The sequence below is a fragment of the Scyliorhinus canicula genome, chromosome 5 (genome assembly GCF_902713615.1).
Source record: "Scyliorhinus canicula chromosome 5, sScyCan1.1, whole genome shotgun sequence".
Classification (NCBI taxonomy): domain Eukaryota; kingdom Metazoa; phylum Chordata; class Chondrichthyes; order Carcharhiniformes; family Scyliorhinidae; genus Scyliorhinus; species Scyliorhinus canicula.
The window spans coordinates 61,648,998-61,669,218 of NC_052150.1; the positions used below are offsets into that span (position 1 = coordinate 61,648,998).

At 44.8% G+C, this 20,221-nt stretch overlaps 1 protein-coding gene across 2 annotated transcripts in view; it reads left to right on the forward strand.

Moving 5' to 3' along the window:
* The window catches only part of LOC119966017 (progressive ankylosis protein homolog B-like), a 250,863-nt gene that overhangs the window by 156,593 nt on the left and 74,049 nt on the right, over positions 1 to 20,221 (forward strand). For both annotated transcript variants that reach the window (XM_038797157.1, XM_038797155.1), the window contains one exon: positions 787 to 873. In XM_038797157.1, coding sequence (XP_038653085.1) covers positions 787 to 873 — 87 coding nt within the window. The remainder of the gene's footprint in view (positions 1 to 786; positions 874 to 20,221) is intronic.

The following is a 20,221-nucleotide window of genomic DNA, read 5'->3' on the forward strand; positions in this document are numbered from 1 at the left end:
CTACATTGTCACAAGTAGGCTAACATTACTATGAAAAGCACCTAGTTGCCACATTCCGGCGCCTGTTCGGGTACACAAAGCAAGAATTCAGAATGTCCAATTCACCTAACAGCACATCTTTCGATACTTGTGGGAGGAAACCGGAGCACCCAGAGGAAACCCACGCAGACACGGGGAGAAAGTGCAGACTCCGCACAGTGACCCAAGCCAGGAATGGTGCTATGAAGCAACAGTGCTAACCACTGTGCTATTGTGCTGCCCTTTGTATCTTATATTTGTTATTTTAAGTATGTGCTGATTTTTTAGATTTCCTGCCAAGAACTGAAGTTTATGGGTACAGCATGACGCTGTCATATAATTCCAAGATTCAGACATACTTTGAATGCCAGTCTCTTGTTCTCCAACCAAACATGTTGCCTTCACAGTTACCAACTTGCTTACCTACTGTTTCAGGGACCACTGAGATGATTAACTTGCCCCCTGCAGGTGTTCAAATAAATGCGCACTATGCCACTAAGCTTCTTAACAATTATGATGGTCAAATAGTTATCTTAACTTCTTGAGCAACATTAACCGATCATTATTATAACTGTGTCCGGATTAGTTAGTTAATTGCTACTAGCAAAATTGAATTTTCAAAAATTGTGAATATAAAAAAATTTTTCATTATCATTGACCCAAAAAAGAACTAATATTCCAGTTTTTGCAAGAATAGATATTTCAACTCCTGGATTTTAGAATATAAAATGAAGCTGGTAACTGACGTTTCTTTTCCATTTATTATAGAACAATCCAAGCAATAAACTTGGGCACATAATCAACAAGTCACATATCAAGAGATTCACTTTCACCTGTTTGGCTATCTCCATCACAGTGAGTATATAACCTCCAGTTTGCTCTCGTGGGCAACAGCTTGATATCTTTCATAAATTTCATTTACTGTATTATGGGGATTGCAACAACAAGTATGTTTGTATTATGTTTTTATTGAAACATTTGACCAGGATTTTAAAACCACCTTATCATATTTACTAATGATGTAAAATAGTAAGAGCAGTAGAGATATAGAAAACAATAACATCAAATGTACAAAATGATTCTGGGTTATATTTCATTGGGTTAACGGATATCATAATCGACGATCGGGCGGAGTACCCCTCCCGACGCCCAAATCAGGAGCGCCGCCGGTTTGATGCCGGTGTTTGAGTCTCCACCCCCTCCGAAATGGCATCATCGCGTCGCGTGCCGCACGTCATTGGAACAGCGTTGCTGCATCATCGGAAGGCCCTCCCCTGATGGTCCGCCCCGCTGGGTTGAGTTCTCGACCGCACGATTCGCATGTGGTCTGAGCGGTCAAAGAACCCGGCTTGGCGGCCGCGGACTGTGTCCAGTGGCCCTACAGTTGGGTGGGAGCTGTTGGGGGGCTTCCACGAGGGCTGGTGGGATGTGGCCAGGGGGTGGACTGTGGAGCCGTATTTGACAGGTCGGGTCCGCGCACGGCCGGCATGTTATACGTTGCGACCGCTGCAGGTCGTCGCCGTGCACATGCGCGGCCACGGACCCGGCCATTCTCCAGCCGTTTTTGGCAGGGGAGCCGGGGGTTTCACCCAACGCCGCAGATAGCCCCTCACCGGTCCCGGAATTGTTGAGGGTTCGACACTGAATTTGGCTTCATAAAACACCCGGGAATTCTCCATTTCAGACGACGCTTAGCCACTGAAACGTAGAATCCAGCCCAACATTGGTGCACAGGTCATAGAAATTCATTAACTTAAAAGGATCCTGCAATCATGGTAGACAGCTATCTAATGTTGTGAAACTAATAGAATTCTAGTATATATAGCAAAAATATTAGGGTATTGGTCTATAGAGGTTATGCCATGAGTTCTCAATGTATTGGTTAGATCACACATCAAATACCATATATAGCTATGGTAAGCCTTTCACAAAAACATTACTTACACTGGAAGGATTCAGAAACACATCCAAAGTGCAAAGTATAAGAATGATAAGAAAAGATTGAGATGCTTTGTGGTATGGAAAGAAGTTGGACCTCATTGTTATGACACTTTGGGCTACTGTGTGGTCACTTCCAGCCCCACGTGTCCCGGAGACACAACACAAGTGAATTCATCAATAATTCTTATAAAAATACCTAAAGCCTTTGGTCCTTGGCTGCCCAATAATCCCAGTCACCAGGTTTGTAAATGTAAACACGATTACTGTTTATAACAAAAACAATAATGAAATATGTAGCAAATATAACTGCTTAACTATCAACTAATACCTAGTTCCTACTTTTACTTATCCCCACCCTATATACAAACATAAAGGGGTGGAAAGAGGCAAAATCATAAGTGAAAAGAATAAGAGTCTTTGTTCCAGATTATGGATTTTCTGCACACTTTTCTTCACAGAAAGCTTTCAGATGAAAGTCTGTGTTTATATCCTGTAGATTCACAGATTCATTCATTCAATCAGGTTCTCTGTAGTTTAGAAATGCAGTATTCACAGGCAGCAGAAGTGAGTGATAGCCGGTTTACATCAGCTTTTCTGGGGAGAGTTAGCAGGTTCTTGCCTCTGTCTTACTGGAGAGAGTTAGCATATTTTAGACTTTGCTTGCACAGCCTGTAATGGTTCTCCTGTAAATAGATTCATCCAGGCTCCCTGCCAATAGAGAAACACAGTTTTTTCTGGATAAACATTGAGTAGGGAAGGTAGCAGGACCTTTCCCTGAGTTACAAAGATCAAACTGAAACCTTGAAACTCTTAAAAGCACACCAGTAGGATAAGGTCCAATCACCACCTGTTACCGGGCAGAGCACAGCCTTTTGGGCCAATTCCTTGGCCACCAGCCCATTTACCAAACCGAGACCCAACCCATCTCTCTCTTTGGTGCTAGCAAGTCTGCAGCATCTGTTTAAATCAAACAAATTATTCTGTTTGAATTAAAGAAACAGGCTGCTTGCCTTAAAGTCACATATCCATTAATCATCTACGGATGGTTGATCAGTGGGGCAGACGGGCAGGGACAAGGTTTACCCCCTCCTCCTCTTCCCCCCCCCCCCATCCTACTCCAACCCACCCTCCCATGGCGGTCCACTCCTGCGGAGGTTCCCCCACCCCCTGCCGACTCCCCACGGAAGCCCTTCCACCAGGTTCACATTTGCCAAAAGGAGTACTAATCAGCACCAGCGTGAGCGCTTGCTGGGGAGGCCGGTGACTGACAGGAGGCCATTGGACGACACGGCTTTCGTTAATTGTATGGAAATGGAGCTTAAGTGATGATAATTGGTTTCTTGCCACACTGTGGCGAGATTCTGAATTCTCCTATGGGAGCAGGTCAGTTGCATCACAAACTGTTTGGCGCCTGGTTCCCGTTCCCGTTCCCGTTTTTGGCCCCTCCCACTATTCACCGGCCTCGTTCTGCTTGAGTGCGAATGTAACGAGGCTGGAAGATCACGCCCCCGATATCAATTATTAGTTCAGGAATTAGGCGAATGAGTGCCGGGCAATCGGGATAAATGATAGATTATAAGCGTGTGTCGCGAGAGCCTGTGCAAAAGTATTTTCCCGTGTGCGCATCATGTGATCCCAGAGTTGGAATTATTAAAAATGTCATTGAATGGAATTATGGAAACTTCTTTGCTGTGGAGGACTGAGGTTCAATGAGCTGAATGCCACTTTGTCATCATTGGCATTCTCCATGGTCCATTTTTTTATTTGGTTTGGGATTAGTTGGTGGAAATTAGTTACTTCCTGAATGTTGAATGCAAGTAAAAACAAATGTTTTTGATACACAAGTCAATTTACAGTTTAGACTTGAAAAAGAACCAAGTTCTAAGCATTCATGTAAAGAATATTGTTGCTTAAATACCTTTCTTCACACAGGGCATCAGCATCAACTAGTTCCAAAACAGAAATAGAAGGACCAGTATAGTTTGGAACTGATGACAGATCATTGATCTGATACTCTTACAGATGCTGCCAGACAAAATGCGTATTTCCAGCATTTTCTGGATTTTTTTCAGATTTTCACCATCTGCAGTTTTTCTTTTAAGTGTTGTAGTTCAGGGTTCATTCTACTGGGCAAGATCTGTGGCTGTTTACGCCGGATGAGTCTTCTGGTGCTGTCACCAGTGCACCCCCACCGTGTGTTTCCCAGCTGCACGAGGTGTTTTCAGCACACTGACCAAATCTGTCCTTTCATGACACTCTAATTTTGAGCCAAGTCATGACTTTAATTAGAAAAATCTTCATTCAACATTACTTCTATCCAAAGTTATTTTGGCTCTGCAACGTTAATTTTGATTTCCTAGTATTAATTAAAATTTGATTTGGACTAGAATGTCGAAGAGGAGATGAAATCATACTGTGCGGCCGCAATGACAAATATGTTAACACACTTGTATGACATTCCTTTGTCTTCCATGAAATTATAGTAGCAAATGAACAGAAAATTTCTGGCTCAACCTACAGTTTTATTGTTGTCTGCCTGACAGCAGTACTGTGAACAAAAAAAAAATCTAGTTTATCAGCATATGGTGCCATATGGTGACAAAGTTCAGAAGTAATACAGAATTAGACAAGGCTGTCAAAAATTGCAATGACTTGCATTTATATAGCACTTTTAGCACAGAGAGGGCTTCAGAAAATTTTACATAGAAAAGGGCTTCCGAAAAATGCAATCAGTAAAAAACAATTGATGCCAAGCCAAAGAAGGGTCTATTAGAATGGAAGACTAAAACCTGGGTCAAAGAGGTGTATTTTAAGGAGCATCTTGAAGGAGAAAAGGCAAGCTGAAAGTTTTCAGGAAGAAATTCCAGAACTTACAGCCCAGACATCCAAAGGCACTACGATCAATGGCTGAGTGGAGGGAATAAAGAATGGACAAAAGTCTCTCAAGTCTATTGTGTGGCTGTATATGTTTTCAGACATCGACCGGGATTTTCCGGGATTGTCTGCCGCTGGAATCATCTGGTGAAACTAAAATTTTGGATGAGCTGAAGTTTTTGGAGGGTGGATGACCAATAGAATGTTGGAATAAAAGAAAATTACTGCGGATGCTGGAATCTGAAGCCAAAAGAGTAAATATTGGAAAATCTCAGCAGGTCTGGCAGCATCTGTAGGGAGAGAAAAGAGCTAACCTTTATAGTCCAGATGATCCTTTGTCAAAGCTTGACAAAGGGTCATCTTTGTGCTTCTGATTTCCTAAGCAATTCCCCATTTAGAAAATACTATATGCCTCCATTCCTCCTTCCAAAGTGCATAACCTCACACTTTCCAAATTGTATTTGATCTGCCACTTCTTTGCCCACTTTCCAAGCCTGTCCAAGTCCTCCTGCTTCCTCAATACTACCTGCCCCTCTACATATCTTTGTATCATCTGCAACAGTGCCTTCTGTTGCTTCTTACAGTTCGTTAATTGGGAAAAGTTTTGTTCCCAGCACCGACCCCTGAGGCACACCACTAGTCACTAGCTGCCGTCCTGAAAAAGACCCCGTCATCCCTACTCTCTGCCTTGTGCCATTCAGCCAATCCTCTATCCATGCCAAGATCTTACCCTTAACACCATGGGCTCTTCACTTATTTAACAGTCTCCTATGTGGCACCTTGTCAAAGACCTTCTGGAAATCTAAATAAATCACGTCCGCTGGTTCTCCTTTGTCTAACTTCCTTGTTACCTCGTCAAAGAACTTTAACATTTGTCAGGCATGATGTCCGCTTGACGAAGCTGTGCTGACTCAGTTCTATTTTATCATGCACTTCCAAGTACTCCAGATCTTATCTTTAATAATGGACTCTAAAATCTTGCCAATGACCGAAGTCAGGCTAACCAGCCTATAATTTCCCATCATCTGTCTCCCTCCCTTCTTAAACAGGAGTGTTACAGTGTTACATTAGCTACTTTCCAGTTCTCTGGGACCCTCCCTGCCTCCAGTGATTCCTTTTATTGAGAAAATATTTTATTTTATAAAAAAAAAATCTTTTATTCTCCTTTTTCACATTTTCTCCCAAATTTACACCCAACAATAAACAATAATCAGTAACAAATGTAATGTCAATCCCCATATCAATAACAACGATCCCAACCTCCCACCAAACCCCGGACATTGGCCCACATGTTAACATAAACAAATGACAAAAGGAATCAGGAATCACCCATAGTCACCCTCGCCCCAACCCTCCCAGCTCCCAATGCCCCGAATGTTCGATGTGATCCAATTCTCAAAAGTACATAATGAATAACGCCCATGGATTGGAGAACCCCTCCATCCTTCCCCTCAGTTCAAATTTGACCATTTCAAGCATTAAGAATTCCAGCAGGTCCCCCCGCCACGCCAGGACACAGGGTGGCGAGGTTGATCTCCACCTTAACATGATCTGCCTTCAGGTGATCAATGAGGTGAAGGCTACAACATCTACCTCTGCTCCCGTTTCCAACTCCGGCTGGTCCGACACCCCGAATATGGCCTCCCGAGGGTTCGGGTCCAGTTTCACGTGCACCACTTGAGAGATTACCCGAAACACCTCCTTCCAGTAATCCTCCAGCTTTGGACAGGACCAAAACATGTGAACCTAGTTTGCGGGGCCCCCCACAATGATCACACACATCTTCTACCCCCTCAAAGAGCCGGCTCATCCTCGCCCTTGTAAGGTGCGCTCTATACACCACCTTCAGCTGTATCAGTATTTCCATAATTCCTGCGATTCTCCCCAAAAATATAAATATAAAGGAGTAAATCATCCGCGTAGAGTGAGACCCTATGTTCCACCCCCCCCTTCACTATCCCCCACCAAATGTTCGATGCCCTCAATGCCATTGTCAAAGGTGGACACCCCTGCACTGACTAAAATACTCTGATCGGACCCGGTTGGTCCTTACATTCACCACCAGTGCCTGATATAGCAACTGGACCCAATCCACAAATCCCTGCCCGAACCCAAACCTTCCCATGGCATCCCAAAAAACACCCAGAAAAAAGCAACGCCCCATCATGCCCCCCCTATACAGCCATCCATGCCGCCCCCCCCCCCCCCCCCCCCCCCCACTTCCGTGAACTAGCATTTCTGCTAGCCAGGTGACCCCAAAGTCGCTAAGGGCACTCTTATGCCCAAACCCCATGTACCTCCCACCCTACCCTATCGCCTCATAGTCTCGAGCTCCCCTTCTCCCACCCCGTCCCCTCTACTTCCGTGAACCAGTATTTCTGTTGGCCAGGCGGCCCCCACCCAAGGCTAAGAGCACACTATCCTTCTACCCAAACCCCTTTATCTCCCTTCATGTCCTACCCTATCGCCTAGTAGTCTGAAGATCCTCTACTGCCCTCCCCCCCCCCCCCCCCCCCCACCCTCCTTTCCATTCCTCCCCCACTTCACCTGCGCTTCCACCACCACCCCACATGCGAATGTCCGCATACCAATACTCCAAATGCAGGGCGGCAAACATTACCAAACCCTACTGTTACGCGTTAACAATACAAAGTGGGTAACAATAACACATGGATACATACAAACCCTCACCTCCTCCCTTTAACAGTTCCAGCATTAGGTCTTGCACTCCAAAACGTCCCCAGTCCATGGTCTCTTAGAAAGCCACTCGCGTCGTCCGGCGTGTCGAAGTAGAACTCCCATGGGTGACCCAGAAGCGAGCCGGGTATATCATCCCGAACCACACTTTGCCCCTGGAGAGAGCAGCCTTGGCCTTGTTAAACCCGGCCCTCCTCTTGGCCAGCTCTGTGTCCAAGACCAGATAGATGTGAACCGTATACCTTTCCCATGTGCACTCCCGCATATCCTTTGCCCACCTTAGGATCCTTGTCCAAATACTGATGGAGCATCATGATGATTGCCCCCAGGAACTCCCCAGCTCCTAGCATCCTCCTCAATGATCGATGGACCCGATCAACCTCTGGAGGGTTGTTGAAGTCCCACCCCTCACCAATTTTCTGAAGATTCTCGACACATATTCGTGGCATTCATACCCTCAATACCTTCCGGCAGCCCCACAATCCTCACGTTTTGCCTCCTTGAGCAGTTTTCCTGGTCATCAACCTTCTCAGGAGGTCATTCAACTCCTTCTCCCCCTCTGCCATCATCAGCATTTCTCCCTCCAAGGAAGCAATCCGATTGTTGTGATTCCCCCACCGATCCTCCACCTTCTGGAGCAATGCATTCTGTGCCTCCAACCTCTGTTCCACCCTTTCAGGACAGCCCGAATCAGCTTCGCCACTTTCACCAGATCCTTTGAGGCTACCAGCGTCTGCTTCTTGAATTTGGCGGAAAGAAATTGGACCAGCTGCTCTATTGACTACTGTGTTGGGCAATGGTGCCATAGGTCCCTCCGCATCTTTTCCTCTGCTGCGCCATGAGAGTCCTCCTGTTCAGAAGAGTGCCCCTTGTTCCAAGCACTCCTTGTCTGATAACTCCTCAACATCACCCACCGAAGGAGAAGTATTATTCTGTGCTGGGAGACTTTCTTCACGTACAACACCCCCGTAAAACGGGCAGAAAGGGCCAAATTGTCAACCCCCAAGGAGGAGCCATCTTATGTGCGACCACTTACTCCATAGCCACCACCGGAAGTCCTGTGCGTTCTTATGTGACTGATGAGCCCGATCCAAAAGCCGCATCTTTAACCGCATGCTTGACAGGTGTTTCTGGAAGGTGGAATCGGCCCTTGGACTCGAGAACATTGACATTCCTTTCTCGGGTTCCTTTTCCAGGCCTCCCCTTGCCGTCGGGTGTCCTTGAAGAATTGTGCCCCTTCAATCAGGAGGTTCCTCCTAGTAGGTCTCTTCTGAGCGAAGGTCTTCCAGGCATTGACATCTATATTTTATAAGTATGTAAATGGCAAGAGGGTGGTCAAAGGAAGTGGGGAGCTAATTAGGGACTAGAAATTTATTTTCTTGGAGAGGCAGTGGACAAAATACAAAAATGCATAGGTTCACTTATTATGGATTAGAGAAGCAGTATGACACAGATGGATCACCTGTACACATGTCTGAGTTGGTAACTTCCTTAGAACAAATTCTGACTAAGACTGAATCACATACATTGTATCATTTCCTTCCAGTAATGTCAACTGAAAACATAATCACACCCACCGACAAATACCAGAACATATCCTGTTGCTTCCCTCTCCTGACTCCTTCACTCCCTTCGATGCCTCTCCTCTTGGCAGCTCGCATTCTCCCTACTATTTGCTCTCTGCACCTTACCACTTCCTTCTCCCATCCCTCTCGCTCCCTCCGCTCACTACTTTCCTCCACCTCCCATTTGCAGTTTCTCTCTGCCACCCCATTCTGTCTCGTTATTGCAGTTTCCCTCTCCCACGTCCCACGCACTCTGACTCCTCACTAACCACCTCTCAAAATGTTCAAGAGCAGGGTGGCAAGTGGGAAACGGTGACTGATGTGTTGGGTAAGCTGGGTCTATGTGGACTGCGTTTGATGCAGTGTAGAGAGATACAGGCTTCCAACACTTGATGAGATGCAACACGATTTTATTTAACATCTAACTATATTGCATGCTTAACTGTGGGTTGACACTATGCTGACTTGACTGGAGACCTGAGGCTAGCCTGACCAGACTGACTGACTACCACATGATGTTTGTACTAGCTGTTGCTCACGAGCTCTGTCTGTCTCAGAGGCTGGATCCCAAGAGAGCGGGAAAACTGGTGCCCTCTGGCTTTATGGTGGTCGTGTCCTGTCTGGTGATTGGCTGCTGTGTTCTGTGTGCTCATTGGTCATCCTTTGTGTTAATCACTGCCTGTCTGCACACCATCATATACATGGATATATGTTATGACAGTGACCAGATAAAGAAAAGGGGTGAGTGAGGGGGTGGCAGGAGAGACAGTAAGTGGGAGGGAAGGGGAACCAGTGAACAGAAGGGGTTGTGAAAGCAAAGCAGCAAGTGAGTGGTGGGAAACGGTGAGTGAGAGTTAATGAACAATAAATTGAAAGAGAATTTCTGGGTCAGTTAACTTCAATGCAACAAGTAGGTTTTTAATGTTAAAATTACACATCAGGCCCACACTTATTGCATGTTATGTTGGAGAAAGTTTTGACATTTGGCATGTTTTGTTTAACCCCCTGGTTCTCAGGAACACATTAAGAGTGCTAAATAAGAGATAGCTGTACTTCTAAGATTGCAGTTGAATTGACACCTGACCCAGCTGGGCTATATTCTAAGAGAAATAAGGATGGAAATTGCAGTTACTGGCCGCAAAATTCCAGTCATCCTTGGATATGGAAGTTGTGCCAGAAGACTGGAGAATTGCAAATTTTGCAACCCTGTTCAATAAGTGGATAAGATTAAGCCTGGAAGGTACGCACATATAATCACCCGAACTTTGATTAGTGTGGAGAAAATTTAATTGGCATTTGGAAAAAAAAGCATGTGCTAATAATCAGCTTTGATTTGTTCGGTACAGTGGCACAGTGGTTAGCACTGCTGCCCCACAGCTCCAGGGTCCCTGTTTCAATTCCGGCCTTGGGTGACTGTGTGGAGTTTGCACTTTCTCCCCGTGTCTGTGTGTTTCCTCCGGGTGCTCCGGTTTCCTACCACAGTCAGGTTAGGTGGAGGTTAGGTTAGGTGGAGTTATTGGGGTAGATGAGGTGGGTTGGTCATGCTAAATTGCCCCTTAGTGTCCAAAAGGGGTAGTGTGGAAGCGTGGGCTTAAGTAGGGCGCTCTTTCCAAAGGCTGGTGCAGACGCAACGGGCCGAATGGCCTCCTTCTGCACTGTAGATTCTATGATCTATGATCTGATCAAGGCAAATAATGTTTAATTTACTTTATTGAGCTCTTTGAAATAATGGAGAAGGTGGATAAGGGTCATACCAATGGCCTCTACCATCTCTAAGGTCAAGGGCAACAGATGCATGGGAACACCACCAACTTCAAGCTTCAAACCCCACCATCCTGATTTCGAAGTATATCACTGTTTCATAACTGTCACTGAGGCATAACCCTAAAGCTCCCTAACTGCACTGTGGATGGTCCTACACCATATTAATTGCAGCGGTTCACGGCAGCAGCTCACCACCACCTATTCAAGGGAAGTTCACGGGTAATAAATGCTGGCCTAGCCAGCAGTGCTCACATTGCATGAATGAATACATTTTTTAAAAATAGACATGTTAGCAAACGTAAAGCCTGAGGGATTAAGAGCAGTAACAGCATTCATACAAAATTGGCTAAAGGAAAGAAAACAGGGAGTAATAGTCAGCAGTTGTTTTGCAGACGAGAGGCAGGTAGGTACATCAGATGACCCCCGTGGTTAAGTATTAGGACCATTGTTCTTCTTGGTAGATGTTAATGACCTGCACTTGGATGGGCATAAATTCAAAGTTTGTACATGGAAATGCATGAGTAAGCAATGAGTAGGATAAAAACAGACTTCAGGATGATATTGAGAAGATGATTAAATTGACAGCTCCATGGCAACTAAATTTAATGTAGGAAAGTTGTGAAATGATTCACATTGGTTGGAAAAATAAGTAATATTAACTAAATGATATAATCGTAAAGGAATGGAGAGATCTGGTTGTGGAGGCAGCAGGCGCAGTTGAGATGGCTGTTAATAAAGCTATTGGCATCTCTGCCTTTAATAATGGAGCAATAAAGTAGAAGCAAAATTATGCCATACCTTTTATAAAGGGCCTCAAATTTTGGTCAGCAAACGTCAGGAAGATGTCAGGGCCTTGGAAAGGTGCGGAAGAGATTTATAGAATGGTCCAAGGGATGTGGAACAGTTGGGTGAAGAGGTTTTTCTCTTTCGAGCAGAGGAGACTTGCCAAAGGTGTTCAAACTGAATGGAGTAAATAAGGTATAACTGTTTCCAGTGGAAGTTAAATTGATAGCCAGAGAACACAGCTATAAGGTGATTGGCAAAAAACATAGCTGCACCACGAGATATTGGATGGAATTTTCCCAAAATTTGGCTAAGTGTCACTTGCGGCGCAAAAACTGGTGAAAATCCCACCAGGCTCCGGTGGCCCGATTCAAACTGCAATTTTTATCCACTTTGAAAAAAGACATTTTTCCCCACATGAAATTCACCGTGCCTCTGCCCTGGGACTACCTGGTCTGGTTCTGCAAGATCTTCTATCAGAGCTGCCGCACATTGCTGCGAGAGTCTGTGCTCCTCCGGCACAGTGATAAGTAAGATAGCCAGCTCCACTGTCTCTGTCCCGATATCAATCAGGATTCAGTGAGGGATGAGACCGGGAATGAGTTTGGTTGGTGTCGTGTCTGCTGACCATCATTATCTTCCCTGACCCATTGGCCTTCCTGACCTGGGAGAAGCCAATCCAAGAGCTTCGCCAGCAGCGATTGCATACTCATAGTTCAGGTGCTCTCCCATCTCCAGAACACTGCTGCCCCTTGCAAGTGCCCTTGCCTATTTAGAGTTGCTTTTCGTCTTCACTCTGGGTTTCCCCTCCCTTAAACTGGCTACCACTGAGAGTTATTTCAGGAGGTAATGTGCTTGCTCATCCTGTCTGGCCAAAGTAAACTGGATGGTGATGTTTGCCTGGAGTGGGAAAGGGGTGGTCACTGTTGGATCCTGACTGGCAGGCATTGGAAATCCGACAGATAAGCCTTGATTTTAAGACTATGGGGAGCTGATGTTCTAAGGGTTAACTCTTGATGGGTCAATATATGTCTCAAGCATGAGTCTCAAGAATGTAACAGAGCACAATTGCTTTTTCCTCAGGGTGCGAAAGCCTTTTGGGCACAATGTAACCGGTACATCGCGGCCATTTCTCCCGGTTTGAAAATAGTTTTCTATGGTCGTACATTGTGCCTCAAAGCTTTCTGATGTCTTTGAGATTTCTGCTTATGTAATGCTCTTCTACCTGCCTGCAGTGCATTCAATAGCTCAGAAAATGTAGAGCTAATTGTAACCCCTTCTCAAGCTGTAGAATGATCATTCAAGACTGATGGGGTATCATCGGGGCTGTTTTGCACACTGGGCTAAATCGCTGACTTTGAAAGCAGACCCAGGCAGGCCAGCAGCACAGTTCGATTCCAGTAATAGCCTCCCCAAACAGGTGCCGGAATGTGGCGACTAGGGGCTTTTCACAGTAACTTCATTGAAGCCTACTCGTGACAATAAGCGATTTTCATTTCCTTTCATTTTCCTAAAAATCAATTGATGTGTATTACAGCCCCCAACCATTTGTGGTGAATTCTTTGTATCGACGGCCCACGCTAAAGCCAAAGTTAATTTACAATTTTGCCTGTCTGCCAAATTTAAGAAGCATTTCATCTATCACAGCATGATTTCTCTCGCACATCCAGTTACAAAATGGGCTATCTGCAGCTGTACTCGTGTTCTCACAAATATCCTGAAATTCATCATTAGCAAATTCCCCCCCACCCCCCATTATCAGTGAGGAATTTTGCTGGTGACACTGGTGACCTTAGTCCGGCCCCTATACATTTTCTTCATTATCTTCCACAATTATTTTCTTTACTATGTATAATCAGCGACTGACTAAACCTCGTTGCCAAGTCTACAAAGTGTAAAATTATCATTTTCTTTCCCCAATCCCACACCGTAAGATCTAGAGCCACAATTTCATTAAAATCAGTCGCTAAGGGAAGAGTCACTATGGGTCATGATGGTGTTCTTCTACATTTCTTATCTATAGTTTATCTGTTCTATTGGTTTGGTATAATTTTTATCCCTGAGCCCTGAGCAAAATTTTTAATCTTTGGGAAGATGGATGGCAAATTGCTGATGCAACTTTAACACAATCAACTTTTTGCTTTCTAGACTCTGGTTCTCTGAAGCTAACAGTACTTCCTTAATTTCTTTACAAGAAAAAATAGGATTTATTAACGGGATACAATAGTGACCAGACTGTGTAAATTGTAAGTCCACAGTTTTTTCCAAACAATATGACCTTGTCGTTTTCCATGTCAAGGTTGGTATGTACTTTCTTCGTCGATGGTCAGCTCAATAATAAAGGTATTTCTCTGGATACGATATCCGTGCTGATAAAATTGTTCCTTCCGACAATTTTACAAGGAATCACTACTCCTTTCAGCGATTTAAGGGTATTATCATCCCCAAATCTGAAGCTTGTGGAACTTCCAAATTCCTTAACCTTGTTAAAAACGGCCTGTACTGCGCTGTAATGTTCTATGTTCTATGTTCCGATCTTTGTCACTTAGAGTGCAGGTAACATTTCAACCAATCCATTGCACATACTGTAAATTAACATCCGCTGTCTAATATGGCACAATCGGACTCTGCGACCAGTATTTTCATCACCGGACTGAAACTTCTCATTTTAACATAATTATTAAAGGTATTTCGGTCCTCATTATTTTTGTTATAAATCTTATTTAATATTGACGCTTGTGGCCTGTTTCAAGACCACCTGTGTCTTCCAAAGTCTGTCTGATTGCTGATCGGCCCATTTGTGTCATGAAGGGAAGGAATATTTACCCAGGAACGTTTTGAGAGCCTCTTATATTTGTTCTAGCAGGGTGTGTATTTCTGAAAATTTAACTCCTGTCAAAACCAGAAGCAATCCATATTTGTAACTTTAGCACAGTCCAATAATTTGAATGCCAGCACGGATTGAGGAATTTCTGGCCTGAATTTTTGCAGCCTTGTATACAGGCTGTTAAATTCCATTATTTACCCTTCTATGTGGGCATCCTCTGACTTTCTAAATTTGTCAAAATCTGACCAAGTCTCATAAATCTTCCTTTTGGTAAATCTTATCATGGAAGTTAATAATGTATCCAAACTTCATCTGAGTTGAAATGCTCCAGCTCTAATTCTGAAAAAACCTTGTGTCTTATTTTGCTTATGAAAAAAAGCCGGCCTGGCACAGTAGTGGAAATTTCAGGCCCATTTCTTGTATTTCTTATGCAAGGATGTAACCTATGTCCACATGGTAACTTTGTTATTCCATTGGACATAGGGTTGATGGTCAGAAAACATTGGTGCGTAGTCATACCCCCACCCTCTTCCTTTGATTCAGCCATTATATTTCCAGTTACTCTCAATCACTCTTAGAACATAGAACTGTACAGCACAGTACAGGCCCTTTGGCCCACGATGTTGTGCCAAACTAGTCTGAAACTAAGATCAAATCAACCTACTCCCAATCATTCTAGTGCACTCCATATGCCTATCCAATAACCGCTTGAAAGTTCCTAAAGTGTCCGACTCCGCTACCATAGCTGGGAGCGCGTTCCACGCCCCAATTACTCTCTGAGTAAAGAACCTCCTCTGACATCCCTCCAATATCTTCCACCATGAACCTTATAGTTATGCCCCCTTGTAACAGCTACATCCACCCGAGGAAAAAGTCACTGAATGTCCACTCTATCTATCCGTCTCATCATCTTATACACCTCAATTAAGTCACCTCTCATCCTCCTTTGCTCCAATGAGAAAAAGCCCTAGATCCCTCAACCTTTCCTCATAAGACCTACCCTCCAATCCAGGCAGCATCATGGTAAATCTCCTTTGCACCCTTTCCAGTGCTTCCACATCCTTCCTATAATGAGGTGACCTGAACTGCACACAACTCCAAATGTGGTCTAACCAAGGTCTTGTACAGTTCCAGCATAACCTCACGGTTTATAGATTTTCATAGAATTTACAGTGCAGAAGGAGGCCATTCGGCCCATCGAGTCTGCACCGGCTCCTGGAAAGAGCACCCTACCTAAGGTCAACACCTCCACCCTATCCCCATAACCCAGTAACCCCACCCAACACTAAGGGCAATTTTGGTCACTAAGGGTGATTTATCATGGCCAATCCACCTAACCTGCACATCTTTGGACTGTGGGAGGAAACCGGAGCACCCGGAGGAAACCCACGCACACACGGGGAGGATGTGCAAACTCCGCACAGATAGTGACCCAAGCCGGAATCGAACCTGGGACCCTGGAGCTGTGAAGCGATTGTGCTATCCACAATGCTACCGTGTTGCCCGGTTCTTAAACCCAATCCCCCGTTAATAAATGCAAACATACTAACATACTCGGGGCCTCACGGTAGCATGGTGGTTAGCATCAATGCTTCACAGCTCCAGGGTCCCAGGTTCGATTCCCAGCTGGGTCACTGTCTGTGTGGAGTCTGCACGTCCTCCCCGTGTGTGCGTGGGTTTCCTCCGGGTGCTCCGGTTTCCTCCCACAGTCCAAAGATGTGCGGGTTAGGTGGATTGGCCATGCTAAATTGCCCGTAGTGTAAGGTTAATGGGGGGGATTGTTGGGTTACGGGTATACGGGTTACGTGGGTTTAAGTAGGGTGATCATTGCTCGGCACAACATCGAGGGCCGAAGGGCCTGTTCTGTGCTGTACTGTTCTATGTTCTATAGGCTTTCTTCACGGCTCTATCCACTTCCTGTACCAGCCTCTCGGAACAGGCGCCGGAATGTGGCGACTAGGGGCTTTTCACAGTAACTTCATTTGAAACCTACTTGTGACAATAAGCGATTTTCATTTCACTTGGGTGGCAATTTTCAGAGATCTATGGACATGAACTCCGAGATCACTCTGCTCCTCCACATTCTTCAGAACCCTGCTGTTAACCCTGTAATCTGCATTCAAATTTGTCCTACCAAAATGAATCACCTCACACTTATCAGGGTTAAACTCCATCTGCCACTTTTCAGCCCAGCTCTGCATCCTATCAATGTCTCTGCAGCCTACAACAGCCCTCCACATTATCCACTACTCCACCAATCTTGGTATCGTCAGCAAATTTACTAACCCAACCTTCAACTCCATCATCCAAGTCATTGTTAAAAATCACAAATAGCAGAGGATCCAGCACTGATCCCTGTGGTGCACTGCTGGTGACTGGGCTCCAGGATGAAAATTTACCATCTACCATCACCCTTTGTCTTCTATGTGATAGCCAATTCCTGATCCAATCGGCCAAATTTCCCTCTATGCCATGCCTCCTTACTTTCTGCATGAGCCGACCATGGGGCGCCTTCTCAAATGCCTTACTAAAATCCATGTATACAATATCAACTGCTCTACCTTCACCTATGTACTTCGTTACCTCCTCAAAGAATACAATTAAACTTTTGAGGCAAGACTTACCCCTCACAAATCCGTGCTGACTATCCTGGATTAAGCTGTATCTTCCAAATGATCATAAATCCTATCCCTCCGGACCCATTCCAATAATTTACCTATGAGCAAAATGAGACTAACCGGCCTATAATTCACAGGGTTATACCTATTCCCTTTCTTGAACAAGGGGACAACATTCGCCTCTCTTCAGTCTTCTGGCACTATTCCTTTAGAGAGTGAGGACATAAAGATCAAAGCCAAAGGCTTTGCAATCTCATCCCTCACCTCCCAAAGAATCCTAGGATTCTCACATCAGGCCCAGGGGACTTTTCTATCCTCACGCTTGTCAAACGTTCTAACACACCTTCCTTCAGAAATCTACCTCCTCCAGCTTACCAGCCTGTATCGCACTGTCCTCCTCAACAACATGGCCCCTCTCCTTTGTGAACACTGAAGAAAAGTATTCATTTAGGGTCTCTCCTATATCTTCAGACCCATGCACACGTTCCTTGACCGGCCCTAACTTCACCTTGGTCATTCTTTTATTCCTCACATAAATGTAAAAAGCATTGGGGTTTTCCTTGATCCTACCCGCCAAGGACTTCTCATGCTCCCTTCTAGCTCTCCTGAGCCCTTTCTTGAGCTCCTTCCTAGCTATCTTGTATCCCTCAAGTGCCCCAACTGAACCTTGTTTTCTCATCCTTACATAAGCCCCCTTTATCCTCTTGACAAGACATTCAACCTCTTTTTGTAAACCATGGTTCCCTCACTCGACCATTTCCTCCCTGCCTGACAGGGATGTACATATCAAGGACACGCAGTATTTGCTCCTTGAACAAGCTCCACATCTCAATTGTGCCGATCCCTGACAGTTCCTGTTTCCATCTTATGCTCCCTAAGTCTTCCTAATCGCATCATAATTCTCCCCATGTCTGCGTGGGTTTCACCCCACAACCCAAAAATGTGCAGGTTAGGTGGATTGACCACGCTAAATTGTCCCTTAATTGGAAAAAAAAAATTATAATTAGGTACTCTAAATTCTTTTTTTAAATGTGAAGGAGATAATGTGACCACTTTGGTTTTTAAAAAACGGCCTCTATCCATCAGGGGTAAAAGTCCATGTTGTGGGTAGGTTACATGATCCCAAATGTGCAAGGTTTCGCTTGTTGGCAACAAGACACACTCAGCACAGCAAGTTGCCCACGTTTTGTGCAATCTATTCAGTCTGAGAGAACACCCTAGAAAGCCATTATCGTTTTATTTCAAGTACTTAAAACCAACCAGTGAATACAGTGAGAACCAATGTCTTAATAAATAACGTCATGGAGGCAATGCTTAGAAAGCCAAGAAACTAACAGTGGTGACATACAGACCAGTGTGAAATAAATGTGTGTTTTATTCGCAGAATTGTCTGTATCATATTGTAAATATCTGGAAAATATTTTCTTGAAGATGTCAACTGTAGTGAACTCGCCAACATTGAGGGCATTTAAAAGTTTATTGGATAAGCATATGGATGATAAGGGCATAGTGTAGGTTAGATGGCCTTTAGTTTTTTCCATGTCGGTGCAACATCGAGGGCCGAAGGGCCTGTACTGCGCTGTATCGTTCTAAGTTCTAACTGCTGTCAAGAGTCTGTGACTCTTAAGGGCAACACGATGGCGCAGTGTGTTAGCCCTGCTTCCTTACGGCGCCGAGGTCCCAGGTTCGATCGCGGCTCTGGGTCACTGTCTGTGTGGAATTTGCACATTTTCTGTGTTTGCATGGGTTTCGCCCCAACAACACAAGATGTGCAAGGTAGGTGGATTGAACATTCTGCTTAGAATTCACAATATAGTCTTCCTCCGAAAAAAATCTTAATTTGCAATCCTATTTTCTTACAGGCAGGAACCATTGTGCTTGGGGCAGCACAGTGGTTAGCACATTTACTTCACAGATCAAGGGTCCCAGGTTTGATTCCCGGCTTGCATCACTGTCTGTGCAGAGTCTGCACGTTCTCCCCGTGACTGCGTGGGTTTCCTCCGGGTGCTCCGGTTTCCTCCCACAGTCCAAAGATGTGCAGGTTAGGTGGATTGGCCATGCTAAGTTGCCCTTAGTGTCTGAAAAAGTAAAGTGGGGTTTACTTGGTTACGGGAATAGGGTGGAGGCATGGGCTTGAGTAGGGTGCTCTTTCCAAGGGCCTGTGCAGACTCGGTGGGCTGAATAGTCTCCTTCTGCACTGTAAATTCTATGATCCTCTGCTACCGGTGTTATGCTTCAATGGTAACTCTATTAAGTATTAAGTCTATTAAACAATTAAACCTCCAATTCCAACCTAAGTACCAGGAACATGAACTCATTCCTAACAACAATGTACTCTGTGTTTTGGAAGTAAAGAGTAGCTGGGTCGCACTACCATGGATAGAGTTGGCTGAGTCCTGAAGGACATATCTGCCAGACTTGCCTGTGACTGATGGTGAGGCAATCAACAGGAGAGAAACACCTACTAGACCTTATAGTCTTGTAAAATCTACTTTCACAGATACATATATCCATGACAGTATAGGTAGATGGGACCACAAGACAATTCTATCTTCACAAAGAGCGTATACTCCTTTTGTGTGACACTGCCATCATGATAAATGGGCTATATTTAGAACAGATCTGGCAACTGAAAACTGGCAACAATGCAATATTGTGTGCCATCAGCAGTAGAATTGTACTGTCACAGTTTGTAATCTCCTAGTGTGCTAATCCCTGACTACCGTTAGTCAAGCCAAGGGATCAAGCCTGGTTCAATGAAGAGTGCAGAAGGGCAGCACCTGGCACACCAAAAAAATGAATTGGCAACCCAGTGAAGCTACAATGAACACTACTTACGTGCTAAACAGTGGAACCAACAAGTGATAGACAGGGCAAAGAAATCCTACAAGCAATGGATCAGATCAAAACTCTGCAGACCTGCCACATTCAGCCAAGAATGGTGGTGGACAATTAAATAACTAACAGGAGGAGGAGGCTACATAAATATTCGCATCATCAATGATGGGGGAGCCCAGCCCGGCAATGAAAAAGACAAAGCTGAAGCATTTTCAACCATTTCAGCTAGAAGTGCCGAGTGGATGGTTGATTTCGACCTCCTTCTGAGGTCCTCAGCCGTGTCGCGTCTTTTCGTC